At 43.7% G+C, this 19,444-nt stretch overlaps 1 protein-coding gene across 2 annotated transcripts in view; it reads left to right on the top strand.

The window, feature by feature from the left end:
- Nucleotides 1-19,444, top strand: part of rigi (RNA sensor RIG-I) — a 148,745-nt gene that overhangs the window by 89,714 nt on the left and 39,587 nt on the right. For both annotated transcript variants that reach the window (XM_085992729.1, XM_085992739.1), the window contains exons 5-13: nt 4,145-4,295; nt 6,273-6,371; nt 8,944-9,057; nt 10,788-10,941; nt 12,820-13,078; nt 15,870-16,032; nt 17,104-17,205; nt 17,887-18,044; nt 18,860-18,995. In XM_085992729.1, coding sequence (XP_085848855.1) covers nt 4,145-4,295; nt 6,273-6,371; nt 8,944-9,057; nt 10,788-10,941; nt 12,820-13,078; nt 15,870-16,032; nt 17,104-17,205; nt 17,887-18,044; nt 18,860-18,995 — 1,336 coding nt within the window. The remainder of the gene's footprint in view (nt 1-4,144; nt 4,296-6,272; nt 6,372-8,943; nt 9,058-10,787; nt 10,942-12,819; nt 13,079-15,869; nt 16,033-17,103; nt 17,206-17,886; nt 18,045-18,859; nt 18,996-19,444) is intronic.

Below are 19,444 nucleotides of genomic sequence, written 5' to 3'. Positions count from 1 at the left end.
GGTTGACAGTGGATAGGCAATGGCAAACATTTAAAGATCGCATGGATGAACTACAGAATTTGTTCATCCCTGTTTGGCATAAAAATAAAACAAAAAAGGTGACTCAACTGTGGCTAAGAAGGGAAATTAGGGATAGCATAAGATCCAAGGAGAGGACATATAATTTGGCCAGAAAAAGCAGCAAACCTGAGGATTGGGAGCAGTTTAGGATTCAGCAAAGGGATTAATTAAGAGGGGGAAAATTGATTATGAGAGTAAGCTTGCAGGGAACATAAAAACTGACTGTAAAAGCTTCTATAGATATGTGAAGAGAAAAAGATTGGTGAAGTCAAGCATAGGTCCCTTGCAGTCAGAATCAGGGGAATTTATAATGGGGAACAAAGAAATGGCGGACCAATTAAATACATACTTTGGTTCTGTCTTCACAAAGAAGGACACAAATAATCTCCCAGAGATGTCGGGGAACATAGGGTCTAATGAGAGGGAGGAATTGAATGAAATCAGCATTTGTAGGGAAATGGTGTTAGGGAAGTTGACGGGATTGAAGGCCGATAAATCCCTAGGGCCTGATAATCTACATCCTAGGGTACTTAAGGAAGTGGCCCTAGAAATAGTAGATGCATTGCTGGTCATCTTCCAAAATTCGATAGACTCTGGAACAGCTCCCATGGATTGGAGAATAGCTAATGTAACCTCACTATTTAAAAAGGGTGGTAGAGAGAAAACGGAGAATTATAGACTGGCAAGCCTGACATCGGTAGTGGGGAAAATGCTAGAGTCCATTATAAAACATGTAATAGCAGGGCACTTGGGAAACAGTGACAGGATCGGACAAAGTCAACATGGATTTACAAAAGGTAAATCATGCTTGACTAATCTACTGGAATGTTTTGAGGATGTAACTGGTAGAATAGATAAGGGAGAACCAGTGGATGTGGTGTATTTGGACTTCCAGAAGCCTTTCGATAATGTCCCGCATAAGAGATTAGCATGTAAAGTTAAAGCACATGGGATTGGGGGTACGGTACTGTCTTGGATAGAAAACTGGTTGGCAGACAGAAAGCAAAGGGTTGGAATGAATGGGTCTTTTTCCGAGTGGCAGGCAGTGAATAGTGGGGTGCCGCAGGGATCGGTGCTAGGACCCCAGCTATTCACAATATATATAAATGATCTAGACGAGGGAACTAGATGTAATATCTCCAAGTTTGCAGACGACACAAAGCTGGGTGAGACTATGTGCTGTGAGGAGGATGCAGAGAAACTCCAGTACGATTTGGACAGGTTGGGTGATTGGGCAGATGCATGGCTAATGTGGATAAATGCGAGGTTATCCATCTCAGTGGCAAAAACAGGAAGACAGATTATTATCTGAATGGCAATAGATTGGGAAAAGGGGAAGTGCAACGAGACCTGGGTGTCCTTGTGCACCAGTCACTGCAGGTGCAGCAGGCGGTTAAGAAGGCAAATGGTATGTTGGCCTTCATAACGAGAGGATTTGAGTATAGGAGCAAGGATGTCTTGCTGCAGTTGTTTAGGGCCTTGGTGAGACCACACCTTGAGTATTGTGTGCAGTTTTAGTCGCCTTATCTGAGGAAGGATGTACTTGCCATGGAGAGAGTGTAGTGAAGATTCACCAGACTGATACCTGGGATGGCAGGAATGACGTATGAGGAGAGATTGGGTCGATTAGGCTTATATTCGCTGGAGTTTAGAAGAATGAGAGAGGATCTCATTGAAACTTTAAAATTCTAACAGGACTAAACAGACTAGATGCAGGAAGGATGTTACCGATGGCGGGGGAGTCCAGAACCAGGGGTCACAGTCTAAGGATAAGGGGTAAGCCATTTAGGACTGAGATGAGGAATTTCTTCACCCAGAGAGTGGTGAACCTGTGGAATTCTCTGCCACACAGGGCAATTGAGGCCAATTCATTAAATATATTCAAGAAGGAGTTGGATATATTTCTTGAGGCTAAAGGGATATGGGGAGAAAACAAGGACAGGGTACTGAATTTGGATGATCAGTCATGATCTCATTAAATGGCGGAGCGGGCTCGAGGGGCTGAATGGCCTACTCCTGCGCCTATCTTCTATGTTTCTATGAGATGGGGATGTGATAATGTAGATAGAGGGATGGGTGGAGGTGCAAGATAAGTTGGTGTAAGGATGTGCAGGAGTAGGGTAGGGAAGGCAGAGTGATAGGGATGTGATGAGAGGCACAGCAGGATGAAATTGAGTGTGACGTTGTACTAACGCTTCCTGATCTAATGAGATCATTGAAACGTTTGTGGCACTGCACCCAGGTCCTCCTGATCACATCCCTGCTTGTGACCTCCTCTGCAATCAGCAACCAGGCTGTTTTGGTCTCCTGGGGAAGTCTCTTCCGCCCACGGGAAGGGAAGAGGACTACCCTGCGTGCTCTGATGCCCTCTGTAAGCATATGGAAAGAGTCATTGGAGAATCTGGGTGCAGCCCTGCACCTCTGTGCAGTGATTGTCAGTGTTTGCAGCACTGTTAGATTAAATGTCAAATTTATCGTGGCCACGGTCCCTTTAAAGATCACGGCTGAAAACGCGTCATGAATGATGTCGCCAGACCTGCACCATTTAATTGTGCCAGGTAACGTGCTAGGTGGGCTTAACAGGCCCTATTAACGTAAGTTTGTTTTCAGCAGCAGGGCTGCGACCCGCTGCGGACACTGCCCACACCGGACCCGCCGAGGTAGGCAAAATTCCAGCCTCTGACTCCAGAGATCAGAGTGCTACAACTGAGTCAAGCTGGCGCTTATATTGACTCCTTAAACTTATTCCATCCCAGGTAGATGGAATATAACGTGGAGAAATGTGAAATTATCCATTTTGGTAGGAAAGCTAGAAAAGCAGAATATTTTTTACAAGTCAGAGACTGAGAAATGTTGGTATTCAAAGGCACCTGGGCGTCCTTGCACGTGATTCACAGAAAGTTAACATGCAGGTACAGCAAGCAATTAGGAAAGCAAGTGGTATGTTAGCCTTTATTACAAAAGATTGGAGTATAAGAGTAAAGAAGTTTCACTGCAATTATACAGGGCATTGGTGAGGCCACACCTGGAGTACTGTGTACAGTTCTGATCTCCTTACCTAAGGAAGGATATACTTACCTTAGAGGGAGAGCAACAAATGTTTACGAGGCTGATTCTCCGGGTGGGGGGATTGTCCTATGAGGAGAGATTGAGTAGAATGGGCCTCTATTCCCTAGAGTTTAGAAGAATGCGAGGTGATCTCATTGAAACGTATACAATTTTTAAGGGGCGTTGAAAAAAAATTACAGGGATCATTGATGGTACATCAATCCCCTATTGTGAAAAATAAAGCCAAGTACGATACAAATTAGAGAAACATCATGTAATTTTGGTGTCTCGTGTAAGGTTTTGTTGCTGAAAAATTTGGCAGTCAATCACGAAGGCAGATAATTGAAATGCAGATAATAGATGTTCCACTCTATACCCATATTATATATAAGGTATACAATCAAATTAAGTTCAAAACAGTTTACTTTAAAACAGGTGATCAATCAGGAAGCCTGCCATCTATACGATAGCAAAATACTGCGGATGCTGGAAATCCGAAATAACAACAGAAAACACTGGAAAAGTTCAGCAGGCCAGGGCAGCATCCGTGGAGAGAGAAACGGAGTTAACGTTTCAGGTCGAAGACCCTTCGTCAGAACTGGAAAAAAAGCAAAAAAGGGATAGATTTTAAGCAAGTGGGGGCTGGGAAAAGGGGGAGGGGATGAAAGAACAAAAGGGAAGGTCAGTGATCGGATAGAAAGCAGGAGAGATTAAGAGATATTGAGGGCCTGCCATCTATCACTGTCATGACACAAGACCCATTGTCACAGAGAAGAACTCTCAGGAAAAAAAATCGAACCAACCACCCCTCTGATTTGTATACACTGTACATGCATATACTATATAGACCGGGGGCGGGCTTGGTGCGAGGCGGGAGCGGAGTGCAGCCACCACATGTCCTGTAAGGCCGGCCCTGCTCGGTACTCATTATTTCGCGGACCCCCCTGGAAAGTCTCTGGGCCACCAGTATGAGAATCACTGCTGTAAGCAACCAAACAAAAACTACGAACACTGACTTTCTCAAATGTTTACGCAGGTCTCACAAAACAAGGGCGATATTGCCGGAGCAACGAAACTACTCGATTGTTTAAAAAGATCGGACAAAAAACAGTTTTACAAGGAATTTTGCCTAGCTTTGGATAGGTGCAACTGTGATGTAGTGATCAACCTCTTATCTCCGGATTCAGGTAAAAGCAATAATAGCTGACACATTAATCAATGTCATAAGACAAAAGTAGGAAATAATATAAGCAATGAATATTGGAATGTAAACTTTTTTTAAATTCCCTTGAGTATAGAAGATTAAGGGGTGATCTAATTGAGGTGTTTAAGATGAAGGGTAGATAGAGAGAAACTATTTCCTGTGGTGGGGGGAGTCCAGAACAAGGGGGCATACCCTTAAAATTAGAGCCAGGGCATTCAAGGGTGATGTCAACAAGTACTTCTTCACACAAAGGGTAGTGGAAATCTAGAACTCTTCCCCCAAAAAGCTCTTGAGGCTAGGGGTCAATTGAAAATGTCAAAACTGAGATTGATAGATTTTTGTTAGGCAAGGATATTAAGGGTTAAGGAACCAAGATGAGTAGATGGAGTTAAGATACAGATTGGCCATGATCTAATTGAATGGGGGATCGGGCTGAATGGCCTACTCCTGTTCCATGTTCCTAATTCACTTAAAATGTACTTAAAACACTGTACGGATTGCATTTCGATATACAAACTACATGCCCCCACCTCCCATATTCACAGATACTTTGGAATGGATTTCAACACTGACAATAACCAGGGGTGACGTTACCAGTGGGAATTAGCCTAAGCATTAACATGGTGGTAGCAGTGAAAGTAAAGCTACTGGCGAGTTTCAGATTTCACTTCCCAGCACAGCTAATAATACAGTACTAACAAGCCTGAAGAAAAAAGAGCGAGTCAGTCTAAGGGTGTGGGCTGGCTTAATACTACTGTATTAATCACATTTCTCCCTTTCTGTAAAAAAGGAATGTCCCAAGGCGTTTCACAAAGAAAAAATTAACATTGAGTCAAAGAAGGAGATATTAAGAGGAGCTGCCAACAGCTTGGTTGAAGAGTTGGGTTTTAAGGAGGTCTTAAAGGAGGAGAGGTTGGTAATGGAGAAAAATACTCTCTGGAATAATCTTGGAGCAAGGACAGTTTTGGTAGAGGAGCGTAAGGCCAATTAGCGCTTGATGTGGTTCAGCCAGATCGTTGTCGAATGGCGAAACTGGTTGCGCACCAGATACATTCTATTCTGCACTTCTTGGACTTGAGAGAGCAAAGATGGGGCCATACCAGGGAAAAATGACCAGTTTGGGAGAGGGTAGTGATTTTATTAGAGACTCGGACATCAAATCACACCTTAGGGTCTCTCTCTCTATGCCTCTGGTACTCTATCCTCCTTCAAGCACCTCACTTTGTTCCACCCCTCTCACCTCTCATTTGAAGTGAGGTGAAGGAGCGGTTAAGCAAAATGACTGCTACAGAGGTATCGTGGTGAATGGAGGGCCAAAGGCTAATAGTTGGGAGTTTGAAAGTGCAGCTATAAATGACTTGAAGGGGAAGTGCATCATCTAGGGCTTGACACAGAGGCAGGGGGTTTGGGTGGCAAGGGATACAAGGAAGTGTGTCACAGATAGCCTTGTCAGTGATCTAGCGCATGGGCTTAGAGAGGTCATGGGAGATGGCAAGGTTGAGACGGTGGCCGTGAATATGGGTAGGGAGAGTTTATATGGAGGAAGAGGCTTAAGGAAGACTAGAGGGCCTTGAATTCAGAGAAGAGAGGGTGAAAGGAGGTTTGATGGATATTGAAATCACTTGAAGATCAGGAGTCACTCGGTTCAGAGGCTGAGAGAGGAACAGAGACAGAATATCTGAGAGAGAAACTGGGGGGATGTGGGGTGTGTGCTGGTAGTCAGTGAGGATTTTAAATGAGGGGTGGAACAAAGTGAGGTGCTTGAAGGAGGATAGAGTACCAGAGGCATACAGAGAGAGACCCTAAGGTGTGATTTGTTAATAAGGACCACACCACCACCGTGGCTATCTGGTGGAACAGATAGCCAGGTTGGGGAGCTTTGGTAAGGGCCAAAGTGTTGTCATCTAAAACATGAATGGAACTGTAAAACGGTTGTGTGACTCTTAACTCTTTTCCATAGGTGTGACCTGCAGCAACTCTTTAAGCATAGACATGGAAATACAATATTCAGAGGAGCCGGAAGTGGGGAACACTTGTAGTGCAGCAGTCAACAATACAGGTAAGCATGAACTGTGTTCCTACTTTGGTGGCTATACACTGTGGTGGTTCAGTTCAATGAACTTTCCAGTAAAGTGCACCCCGCTCCCCCCCTACCACCCCCAAGCACTACAGTCAGACCCTCATGTGGTTCCTGATGACCATCAGTGAGAGAAGGGAGCTGTGCACAAGAAGCCAGACCAATACCAGGAAAGATTAGCCTGAGGATATGATGAAAAGATGGGTAGGTGGAGTTTGGGCCTATTGGACCCTTTTCCTGCTTGAATTTTTCAGGTCTTTGGCAAAAGAACCAGGGGCGAGATGAGGAGAATTTGTTTTTACACAGCGTGTTATTATGATCTGGAATGCGCTGCCTGAAAGGGTGGAGGAAGCCGATTCAATAGTAACTTTCAAAAGGGGATTGGGTAAATACTTGAAGGGGAAAAAAAATTGCAGGGCTTTGGAGATTGAGCAGGGGCAGTGGGACTAATTGATAGCTCTTTCAAAAAGCCAGCATAGGCACGATGGGCTGAATGGCCTGCTTCGGTGCTGTATAATACTAAACATTGCTTGGGCCTGAAGGATTCGCAAATTTCATGTCTCCCCCGAAGATTTACTTTTGGCTTATTGAAGAAACCCTGGCTGGACTGAGTTTAAAATCCAGGGCTCCAGGGCTCAACAATATGGCTGCGGTCAACCTCATGGCCAAGGCCTGTAAAGTTCAGGTTTGGGCTGACAAAGAAGGAACTTTCCAGAAATCAGAAGGCAGACAAACCTTCTGCATTTATGCATGAGAAACAAACCAGTGGCATTCGGGCCTCTGATTAAAACCCATCAATCACCATGTAATAGCTGCATTCAGACCTTCGTTAGAGGACATCAACACTGCTTGCAAACGATCAACGGGGCATTCAAACTGGAATGGCCCCATCACAAGACCAGTTAGACAAAGGGGAACACTTATGAGACGTTTAAAACCCGATTAACCGGCCATCCAGGTCAATGGGCCCAGATCGTTTCCCTTTGTATAGGCTTCAACACGTCCAGGTCAGACAAAGAAACAAGCTGATCTGGCGAGTGATAAGGGCTCCCAGAAAGGGGTATAAGTAGTCCCTCAGGAAGCCATCGCGCTCTCTCTCTCGCCTGGACTCCGGTGCCCTGCCTTACCATCAAGAAGATCAACGATGAAGAGCCCGTCCAGGGAAGCAGGATACCCGCAGTTACATTTGAATCACTGGGGTATCTCTGCTCTGGGCGGTGAAAACCCTAAAGACATCGGCAGGCAACGGGGCACGGAGCTGGCGTTCTAACATCCGAGACTGGTGAGCATAAGTTTTCCGGCCCATCACAAGACATCTTAGATAGGTGTAAAGGGTGGGAGTTAAGGGAATTGCTAAAATTGTTATTTTAGTCATTTTCCCTCGATGTGTCCATTTCTCCTCCCCCGCTAAGTGTAATCGTGTTGTATCCATAGTAATTTTCTCTGTATAGTGATTATTTCTCTATTTTAATAAACATTGGTTTTCTTTGCACCAAACCACTGGTATCATTTTGTTTATATCGCTGCTCGTAATAAGTCCGGTGGTCAGAACCAGAGGGGAAGCGATTCGAACCGCACGGGGCTGGAGCAGCTCAGATATGCCTGACTGGCCAGACACAAACCCCAAACCAAAACCCCCTACAGGCCTCAAGGGTACTAAAGGATCCCATGTACCTTCACTATTATTGTTAATTTATCATTTGTACAGGCTACTTCAATCAATCAATCAATGTGCTTGGCAAGTGATAAGAATCAATGATAAAGATAGGGAGATGGGGTTGAGGTCAGTCAGAAAGGGCAGATTTATTGGAATAAATGGCCTTTTCCTGTTTCCCCCCCTCCAAAAAAAAAATTCCAGAGACTGTATAGAATATTAAATAAACTGCATGTTATAGCAAAACAAACACATGGCAGTGAGTTTAAGGCAGTAATTCAGTCTTTTGAGTTCTTCTGGTGCTCAATTTAATTGCTCAACTCAGTCTTTGCTTTCACTAGTTTGACTCTCTCATTGATTGATTTAACGATTACCCTGTAATTCAGTGCAGCTAGCTACATGCATAACATGGGATTACCCTCACTGTAGTATGTGAGTAATGCTGCTTATGAACATACACAAATGACTGGACAGGAAAAGATCCTCTGGTCCATCCAGCCTGTCCCACACAGTTGTGATGCCTTATGCATCACCATACAGACACTCTTTACCCCACCCCCATTGCATCTGGAGCCAGGAGATCCTCTGGGATAGGCACAAAAAAAGATAGAAACCCAGGCCAATTAGGGGGGGGAAATTTGGAAAAATCCTCTCCGTCACCTCTTTAGGCGATTAAAACTCATCCAGGATACCACCTTGGTCCTGATTAATGTTACCAGGCACCTACCTGTAACTGAATTATGCAGCAGGTGTCAATGACTTGACCGATGCCTTGAAGCCTGTGTTCACTGGGGCCACCAGGCAATGTCCTCAAACAGAAATAAGGCTGCTTGGTAAATGACTGTATCTCCACTACTATTGATCCAGACTGTTAACCATTTTTATGTTTAATATTTATAGAAAAGTTCCGACAAAACTCGATTGCCATTGAGAATCTACAATTGAGAGGCTATCAGGAGGAGCTGGCAGAACCTGCACTCGACGGAGACAACACAATCATTTGTGCTCCTACAGGTACGGCTAGGAAATGCTAACTGCTGTATGTTTGTCTGGCCTCTTGGGCATCCCCGATTTTCATCGCTCTACCATTAGCAGCTGTATTTTCAGCTGCCTAGGCCCTAAGCTCTGGAATTCTGTCCCTAAGCCTCTCTACCTCTGTTTCCTACTTTTAAGACACTCCTTAAAACCTATCTCTTTGACCAAGCTTTTAGTCACCCACCCTAATATCTCCTTATGTGGCACCTGTGAAGCGCCTTTGGACGTTTTACTATGTTAAAGGTGCTATATAAATGCAAGTTGTTGTTGTTTGCAATCATGAGTCGTTTTTATCTGTACTGCAAACAAGTCTAAACCTTAAGCGTGTTTGCCAGAATATCTACAGGAAACTTTCGATTTACCAGCACCTAAATAACCGGAAATCTCGGTTAACCGGCAAAATTCAGGAGTAGGTTCAGGTAAGTTTTACTTCATATTGTACTTGCCTTCCTCGATCTGTTGCTGTGCAAGGGTGTGGCTGCAGCTGTTGCTAAGCTACAGAGACGCTTGGAACTTGTGGCCATTGTTCTGCACTTATTGCTAAGCAACAGGGTTTGTTGCTTTATACAGAGCTGTCAGCTCTCCGTATCTTTTACTATAGCTTTCGGTTATCCGGAATTTTTGATGAACCGGCACCACGTCGGTCCCGTCGGTGCCGGATAAAAAAAAGTTTCCTGTATAATAACTTACCTGTCATTTTTACTTAAGCTATCAATTCACTTTCAAAAGAGCTTGTTTGAAATCTTTCATGCAATGTTGTCAATGATTGGGTATATTCAAAATATGCTTGCACTCAATTTCATGTTTGTGTCGAAAAGTTATACATTTCTTAAAATGGATTTTTTTCTCTCTGTGATGTGCTAAGGCATTCCTTGGCCAAGATGGGCAGGTGACCCACTCCTAGGCCTTTGCCAATAGTTTCTGAAACCATGGACTATTTTTTTTAAAAAATCTTGGAATGTGTCCGTCTTTGGCAAGGCCGGCATTTATTGTCCATCCCTAGTTGCCCCTGAGAAGGTGGTGCAACTGAATAGGTTGCTAGGCCATTTCAGAGTCCACATATTGGCCGGGTAAGGACAGCAGGTTTCCTTCCCTAAAGGACATTAAAGAAAGACTTGCATTTATACAGTGCCTTTCACGACCTCAGGAATGCCCAAAACGCTTTACAACCAATGAAGTACTTTTAAAATGTAGGAAACACAGCAGCCAATTTGCGCACAGCAAGCTCCCACAAACAGTAATGAGATAATGACCAGATAGTCCATGAACCAGTTGGATTTTTACGACAATCCAGCAGTTTCATGGTCACTTCTGATTTCCAGATTCTTTTTTCAAATTCTCAAACCGTCATGGTGGGATTTGAACTCAAATTCTCTGGATTACTAGTCCACTACATCACCGTATCCATGTGGAATGGCTTGCCACCTTTTCCTCCCTCCTTGTGAGGAAGTGCCTGCCTCAATGGCCCAGTGGTCATGAGAGAATCACTGGCACCATCCCAAAGCCCTAATCCTTCTGTGGTGCAGCACATTAGAACGGCAACACACTCTGCTATCACACTTCTGATTTATAGCTGATCACCTACAAGGGACGCTATTAAAGAAACAAAAGATTAATGCGCTGTAAGAGAGCTTAGCCGTGCTGACAAGAATGATGTTATTGTCAAATAAATGTCTTTTTCCATTTCTGTCCTAAAATGGCAAATCTAGGTTGTGGTAAAACTATCGTCGCCCTCCGCATCAGTGAGCATCACCTCACAGAAAAGCCCGAGGGGGAGAACCGGAAAGTTGTCTTCATGGCTACCACTGTTCCTGTCTATGAACAGCAATATGACTTGTTCAAGAAACACTTCCAGAAGACCAGGTACACCCAGAAATGGCTATATCTCAGGCCTTTGAAGAAGCAGTGTTAGCTCCAGTGTTTCGTTATTGTTTCAGCTTTGCTTTTTAACAGTGGGTCAACCTCCAGTTATATTGACATAAATTACATAGAATATACAGCACAGAAACAGGCCATTCAACCCAACCAGTCTGTGATGGTGTTTATGCTCCATGAGTCTCCTCCCATTCCATTTGCTTCATCTCGGCCTCTCAGTATATCTTTCTATTCCCTTTTCTCTCATGTACCCATCTAGTTTCCTTTTGAAAGCATCTAAGCTATTTGCCTCAACCACTTTCTGTGGTAGCGAGTTCCACATTTTCACCACTCTGAGTAAAGAAATTTCCCTATTGGAATTATTAGTAACTATCTTGTATTCATGGCCCCTAGTTTTGGATTCTCCCACAAGTGGAAACATTCCACATCTACCCTGTCCAACCCATTCATAATTTTAAAGACCTCTATCAGGTCTCCTCTAATTCATCTCTTTCCTAAAGAAAAAAAGCCCCAATCTACCAGAACTGTGGACTGTACTGTAAGTGCGGTCTGACCAGGGTCCTCACTAACTTCCTCCTGACTCTATAGCTGTTTTCTGTGCATCGCAGGGTGTTCATTAGCCAGGAGCCAATGGAAAAAGACCAGCAGAAACTTCTAGGCTTCCACCAGTGCCACATTTTAATCATTCAATGTGCCTGGGGAGCGGGGTCACGATGATTATGAAGGAATCAGGAATTAAAATCTAGATCGGCAGAGAAATGAATAAGGATTTCTTCAGTAGAAAGGGAATAAATTGCTGGTCTTTCATCGTCGCTGGGTCAAAATCCTGGAACTCCCTCCCTAACAGCACTGTGGGAGTACCTTCACCACACAGACTGCAGTGGTTCAAGAAGTGGCTCACCACCACCTTCTGGATGGGCAATAAATACTGGCCTTGTCAGCAATGTCCACATCCCATGAATGAATATTTTTTTTAAAGGGCTGTCTAATTCTGCTGGTCACTCTCAGGTTGTCATAATGGAGACCTCGTGAGACTGCAGGAACAGGCTGAACTTGATAACCGTCAGGAGGAAGTTAGAGAGCAAAATATCAATGGACTAAAATTAGAGTCAAATACGGTGAAAAGAATAAAATTACAGAAAAACCTGTTAGCCGTGGCTCAGTGGGTAGCACTCTCGCCTCTGAGTCAGAAGTTTGTGGGTTCAAGTCCCCACTCTAGGGACTTGAGCACCAAAATCTAGGCTGATGGTGCAATACTGAGGGAGTGCTGCACTGTCGGAGGTGCCGTCTTTTGGATGAGACGTTAAACTGAAGCCCCCGTCTGCCCTCTCGGGTGGACTTAAAAGATTCCTTTGCCACTATTTTGAAGAAGAGATGGGGAGTTTTCCCCCGGCGTCCTGGGTCAATATTTATCCCTTAACCAACAGCTAAAAACAGATTATCTGGTCATTATCACATTGCTGTTTGTGGGACCTTGCTGTGCTCAAATTGGCTGTCGCGTTTCCTACATTACAACAGTGACTACACTTCAAAAAGTACTTAATTGGCTGTAAAGCAATTTTTGGGATGTGAAAGGCACTATATAAATGCAAGTCTTTTTTCTTGTGTTATTTGGTAGGTTCCATTGAATAAATGTTCACGCTAATTGCTATGAGGGGTGGTCACAGTTTAATTTCTGTGTTTAAATATCGTGCCAGGCTAATTTCTATCTATGACGATAGCAAAATACTGCAGATGTTGGAAATCCGAAATAATAACAGAAAATGCTGGAAAAACTCAGCAGGTCAGGCAACATCCGTGGAGAGAAATTTGAGTTGACGTTTCGGGTTTGACCCTTCTTCAAAACTATCTATCTTTATCTTCTAGCTTCAAGGTGTGTGGACTGTGTGGTGATAAAGTGGACAGTTGTCCAGTCAAGATATTTGTCGAGGAGAATGATATCATAATCCTGACACCACAGATTCTGCTGAACTGTCTCAAAGATGGCCGAATCTCATCCTTCTCTGTCTTCACCCTGCTGATTTTTGATGAATGCCACAACACAGTTAAAAATCACCCCTACAATGTTTTAATGAAGCAATACTTGGATATCAAACTGGGCAGAAGACCGAGCACTTTACCTCAGGTTAAACTTTCAGCATTTTTCTGTTTTTGTTTTTATTTCTGATTTCCATACGGGATCCTGGGCTTTATAAATAGAGGATTAGGGCAGGATTTTCATTGGGCCATGGAGGTGGGATTGGGGAGGGGGGGGGGGGGGGGGTTAAAATCCTGAAATCGGGGGTCCCGACTCCATGGCAGTTTTAAAGGAGGCAGGTACCCGCCCCGCACTGGGACCCACCTCCACGAGGCGGGAAGGGAATTAGTGTCAGTTAACTGCCTGTTAACTAGTTAACAGGCAGTTTTTAGCCTAATCCCTATTTTTAAGGTTGAAGTGTGGGATTCCTGACGGCTCCAAACCATGCCAAGTTAGAGGAGGCGGGCCGTCGGGTTGAAGGACTTGGAGGGGTCGAGATGTCAATGTTCAGGTGAGTGATATGTGCATGAGTGCAAAGGTAAGTGTGTTTGGTGTATCTAAAGTGTTTAAAGAAGCTTAAATTACCTTTTCTTACCTTTACAGCCTTCCTTCCTTTAGGTCTCGGGAGTCCCTCATCTCACCGGCACAGAAAGCAAAATGGCTGCAAACTGACAAAAGTGACAGCCTTCAGCTTTCTGTGCAGGAGAGATTTCTAACTGAGTCTGTGGAGAAGGACTCATGTTAGAAGTAAGACTGTCAGTGTTTGACAGCTTCAAAGAGCTTTCAAACACTGATATTTCATCTGTCAAAACCTCTTGACAGATGAAATTTCAGTCTGTGACGTCACCTGTTGCCGGGTGGCCCTTAATTGGCCTGCTGAGCCTGCTGGGTGGGCTCAACAAGGTCAATCAAGTTAAAATCGCGTGGATTGGCCACATCTCGATGGAGGCGGGACTACAACCCCAAAGGTTGTGGTCCCGCCTCCATCACGTCCCCTGAATGAAAATCCAGCCCATAGAGTACAAAAGCAAGGAAGTTGTGCTAAACCTTTAATAAAACGCTGGTTAGGCCTCAGCTGGGCTATTGTGTCCAATTCTGGGCATCACACGTTAGGAAGGATGTCAAGGCCTTAGAGAGGGTACAGAAGAGATTTACTGGAATGGTACCAGGGATGAGTGACTTCAGTTATGTGGAGAGACCAGAGAAACTGGTGGTGTTCTCCTTAGAGCAGAGAAGGTTACGGGGAGATTTGCTAGAGGTGTCCAATATCATGAAGGGCTTTGATAAAGTAAATAAGGAGAAACTGTTTCCAGTGGCAGAAGGGTCGATAACCAGAGGCGACATGAAGAAAAAAAATTATGCAGCAAGTTGTTGTGATCTGGCATGCACTGCCTGAAAGTGTGGTGGAAGCAGATTCAATACTAACTTTCAAAAGGGAATTAGATAAATACTTGAAAAGGAAAAATGTGCAGGACTGTGGGGGAAAGAGCAGGAGGGGAGTGGTTAACTCTTTCAAAGAGCCGGCACAGGCACAATGGGCCAAATGGCTGTATCATTGTATGATTCTATGAGTCTGGCTTCTGCAGTATTTTGTTTTAGTTTAATTCACTGCCACTTCTCTTCTAGGAATGCCCCACCTTGAAGAAGTTCTGCTCTTTCTCTCCCATGGGATTTCCGTTTGTCTCTTTTACCCTTGTTCACCTTCATTATTTTCTGTTTTCCTTCTTGTGTTTGATGCCGTTGCCATTTACACCTCCTCTGAACCCATCTTCATTTCTTTACTTGTCCTATTAGCAACCATTTATGAATATGCTAAAGCTTTATAAATTAGTGGTTAGGCTCCAGCTGGAGGATTGTGGCCAATTCTAGGCACCACACTTTAGGAAGGATGTCAGGGCCTTGCAGAGAGTGCAGAAGAGATTTACTAGAATGGGACCAGGGATGAGGGACTTCAGTTGTGTGGAAAGACTGGAGAAGATGTGATTGGGAGGGGAGGTTAAGGGGAGCTTTAATGGAAGAATGTTTTTACGCAGTGAGTTATTGTGATCTGGAATGCACTGCCTGAAAGGGTGGTGGAAGCAGATTCAAAAGTAGCCTTCAAAAGGGAATTGGATAAATACTTGAAGGAGAAAAAAATTGCAGGGATATGGGGAAAGCGCGGAGGAGCGGGACTAACTGGATTGCTCTTCGAAAGAGCCGGCGCAGGTTCGAATGGCCTCCTTCTACACACAGAATACACAGAATCCCCACAGTGCAGATAGAGGCCATTTCGCCCCATCGAGCCTGCACCGACACATATCCCACCCTTATCCCCGTAACCCCACGTATTTAATCCCCTAGCACTAAGGGTCAATTTATCAGAGCCAAATCAACCTAACCCGCACATCTTTGGACTGTACTGTACTATTCTATGAGTCTATGATTCTCACTGTACTGAACCACCTCCCGTCAATAGCTCTGTCTAACTGGGCCTAGGAATGGTACATGTGGGGACAACAACAACAACTTGTATTTATATAGCACCTTTAACATAGTAAAATGCCCCAAGGCGCTGCACAGGAGTATTGTAAGACAAAAATTTGACACCAAGCCACATAAGGATAAATTAGGGCAGGTGAAAGAGGTAGGTTTTAAAAAGCATCTTAAAGGAGGAAAGAGAGATAGTGAGGCGGAGAGGTTTAGGGAGAAAATTCCAGAGCTTAGGGCCTAGGCAACAGAAGGCACGGCCACCAATGGTGGAGCGATTATAAACAAGGATGCTCAAGAGGGCAGAAAACAAAGTTGATAAATCAATCGTAAGATGGTTAGGGAGGAAGGAAGAAAAATACTAGACTTGCCTTTGATCACATCTCCATATAATTACGTGAAAGATTCCTTTTTCCTTTTTGTTTTCCAATAGATCGTTGGATTGACAGCATCAGTTGGAGTTGGTGATGCCAAATCGGTGAGCGATGTGGTGGACTATATTTTCCAGATATGTGCCAATCTTGATGCCGAAGCCATATCAACTGTGAAAAGGAATGAGGCAGAGCTGAAGAAATATGTTTTTGTTTCACAGAAACGTAAGACTTTATACTGCATCAGTATCTCGGCAGCTTAAAGGGCTGGCATTGAAGTTTTTATTCTGCCCAGCCCCTAATGTTGTTCTTAAAACTGCTGGAAATGAATTTATTCTTGTCGTAGGACCATTAGGTCTTTAAGATTATGAAAAGGTCTTTTAAGATTATGAAGAAGTTTGATAGGGTAGACGTAGAGAAGATGTTTCCACTTGTGGGGGAGACCAAAACTGGGGACCATAAATATAAGATAATCATTAATAAATCCAATAGGGAATTCAGAAGACATTTCTTTATCAGAGAGTGGTTAGAATGTGGAATTCGCTACCACAGGGAGTGGTTGAGGTGAATAGCATAGATTTATTTAAGGGGAAGCTAGATAAACACATGAGGGAGAAAGGAATAGAAGGATATGCTGATAGGTAAGATGAAGAGGGGTGGGAGGAGGCTCGTGTGGAGCATAAACACCGGCATGGACCAGTTGGGCCATATGACCTGTTTCTGTGCTGTACTTCCTATGTAATTCAGTCACTCCCGGATCTGGCTGGCATTAATGTTGCTCAAAAAAGATTTGTTTGGACAATACAAGCTATAAAATTGATTCAAACAAATACTTTATTTGATGCATGAAAAACAAAATGAAATGGGAATAAATAGCTGGCCCCAGTTGTAGCAGACTTACGGTACCTCCTACTCAAATACCATCATCACATTGAGGTTTCCGCTGCACTTATGGCAAAGTTATGGCATCGGTGCAGGAGCAACGCTGAGGAAATTCCCGGCCCTTGGTGCTGTTCTTTCACAAGCCCTAAGTGGCACCATTACTGTTCCCAGATACTGCTGCTAACGGAAGTTTGAAAATTAGCCCATTGGGTGCAACGAGTAAGTGGAAACCTTCCGACAGAAAGAGATCGGGGAAACTCGAGTAATCATGTGTTTCTGTGTGATTAACGAAGCAAATCAGTACAAGGGGAAACAAAAAGGTGATGTTGGCATTTGCATTGCTTGAAATTGATAATGACAACCTAAGATGTCCTTTTTAAACTTGTGTTTTTTTATGTTGTTGTTCCTTGGCAGATACTCGAGAGGCTATCAGACGTGAAAAGGATCCGTTTGCAGACATTATCACTAATATGATGGTTGAAGTGGAGGGTTTGGCCAAGAGCATTTACAACATCGGTAAACAATGCTTTTTTTTGGATTTTGATGAACTGGAAATGACGAAATCCTGCACGTTACATGGTTTCAAAAACATAGAACTAAACCAGATAATTTCATGAATAAAATTCTTTGGTGGGTGAAATCACAACCTTATTTTCTGAATTAGCGCAGGGGAGAATTCGATTGATTTTTGGACACTAAGGGAACCAAGGGATATGGGGATAATGCGGGAAGGTAGAGTTGAGGTAGAAGTTCAGCCATGATCTTATTGAATGGTGAAGCAGGCTCGAGGGGCCGAATGGCCTACTCCTGCTCCTGTTTCCTGTGTTCTTATGATATCATTTAAAGGGATATTTTTACATTTACAAAGAGTGTTTGTTCGGGCCAGTTAGTGCAGGCTGGCCGGTGATCTAGATTAAAGATTTCCTTTTTTTTTGCTAATTGTAGTCTATTTGGAAGCGTATTTAGGAGTCATTACAAATAGTAAACGGTGGAAATCTATGTTACTGCATGATGAATTGCGGCATTCTGCACCTGTTGTTTACCCGTGACCGATCGTTTTTTTTTGTCAGGAAGATTGGGGTAGCTTTTTAAGATGTTGCTTATCCCACCTGAATTTCAGGTTCTGCTGATCAGAGGAGGTGCTGCTTTTTGCAATGTGATGAAGCGTCTCTCTTAGCACTTATTTTGTCCTTGCAGATAACCTGTTGCACTTCCAGAATCGAAACCGCGGGACACAGAAGTACGAGCAGTGGATCGTCGAGGTGCAGAAAAAGTGCAAAGTTCTCCAAATGGATGATATGGAAGAGGAAAGGCGGATTTGTCGGGCACTTTTCACTTACACCGAGCACTTAAGGGTGAGGGGAGCTTGTACTGCTGTCACAACCCGGCCATCAATGGGGTTATGTGTGTGTGGGCTCGGTTTCTAACTATTTCATTTCAGAATCAATCATTTGCAGAGCTTAAATTCAAGGACAATATGGTTTTCTGCACATTGGAGTATTTTAATCCAATTTTAAACTAAACCCCTTACATGGAGATGTTTGGATATATAGTCCACAAATAATCTGTTCGTTGTATAAGCTCTTATGATTTTATATTGTTGTACTACAGGCCAGCAACGTTTCTGTTAAGCTGCGGAGGTCCCGTGCAGGCCGCTCACCGGCTTTTAAATGGGAAAAACTGCGTATGCGTGAAAATTTGAATGGGCCCGCACCCAAAAAAAAAATTAGGGGGAGCATTGCAGGCCAATAGTTCCTCTTCTGCCTTCAGCTGCCTAGGCCCTAAGCTCTGGAATTCCCTTCCTAAACCTCTCCACCTCTCTCTCCTTTAAGACGCTCCTTAAAACCTACCTCTTTGACCAAGCTTTTGGTCACCTGTCCCAATATCTCCTTATGTGGCTCAGTGTCAAATTTTGTTTGATAATCGCTCCTGTGCAGCACCTTGGGACACTTCACTATGTTAAAGGCGCTGTATAAATGCAAGTTGTTGTTGCTGTTCATTTATTAGAATCTATTGCTTGTTGTACAATTTCAAAACACCCAGCACTTTCTTATTCATCTCTTGATGGTCATGCAATGAATTCCACCAATTACTTTGGTAGTTTTATTGTAAATGTTATTAACTAGTCTTCTCCTTTACTGGTTTAATTATAACCTATCCTCGCCCTTAGAAATACAACGACGCTCTGATTATCAATGATGACGCCCGCACCAAAGACGCAGTAGATTATCTGGAGCAATTTTTTAATAACGTGAAGGGAGGCAGATATGATGAGACAGAACAGGAGCTTACCGCATTATTTGAAGGTAAAAAATTATTATGCTTTAATTATCCATCAAGCTTTGTATTTTTCATATTCATAAAGCTTTAAGGAAAGTCTTATTTTTGGTCTCTTTTTATGTTTAGGCTGGGGGAGGCTATCGGGTTTTGTTGGGACTGACCCTAGAATCAACCTCAATTTTAAAATTCTCATCCTCGTTTTCAAATCCCTCCATGCCCTCGCCCCCTTCCTATCTCTGTAACCTCCTCCAGCCCTACAACCCTCCAAGATCTCTGCGCTCCTCCAATTCTGGCCTCTTTAGCATCTCCTATTTTAATCGCTCCACCATTGACGGCCATGCCTTCAGCTGCTGAGGCCCTAAGCTCTGGAATTCCCTCCCTAAACCTCTCCGCCCCTCTCTCCTCCTTTATGACGCTCCTTAAAACCCACCTCTTTGAACAAGCGTTTGGTCACCTGTCCGAATATCTCCTTATA

This window comes from Somniosus microcephalus, chromosome 1, assembly GCF_052327205.1.
Source record: "Somniosus microcephalus isolate GS21.2 chromosome 1, FLI_Smic_1.0, whole genome shotgun sequence".
NCBI lineage: Eukaryota > Metazoa > Chordata > Chondrichthyes > Squaliformes > Somniosidae > Somniosus > Somniosus microcephalus.
This window is presented reverse-complemented; position numbering and strand designations above follow the sequence as displayed.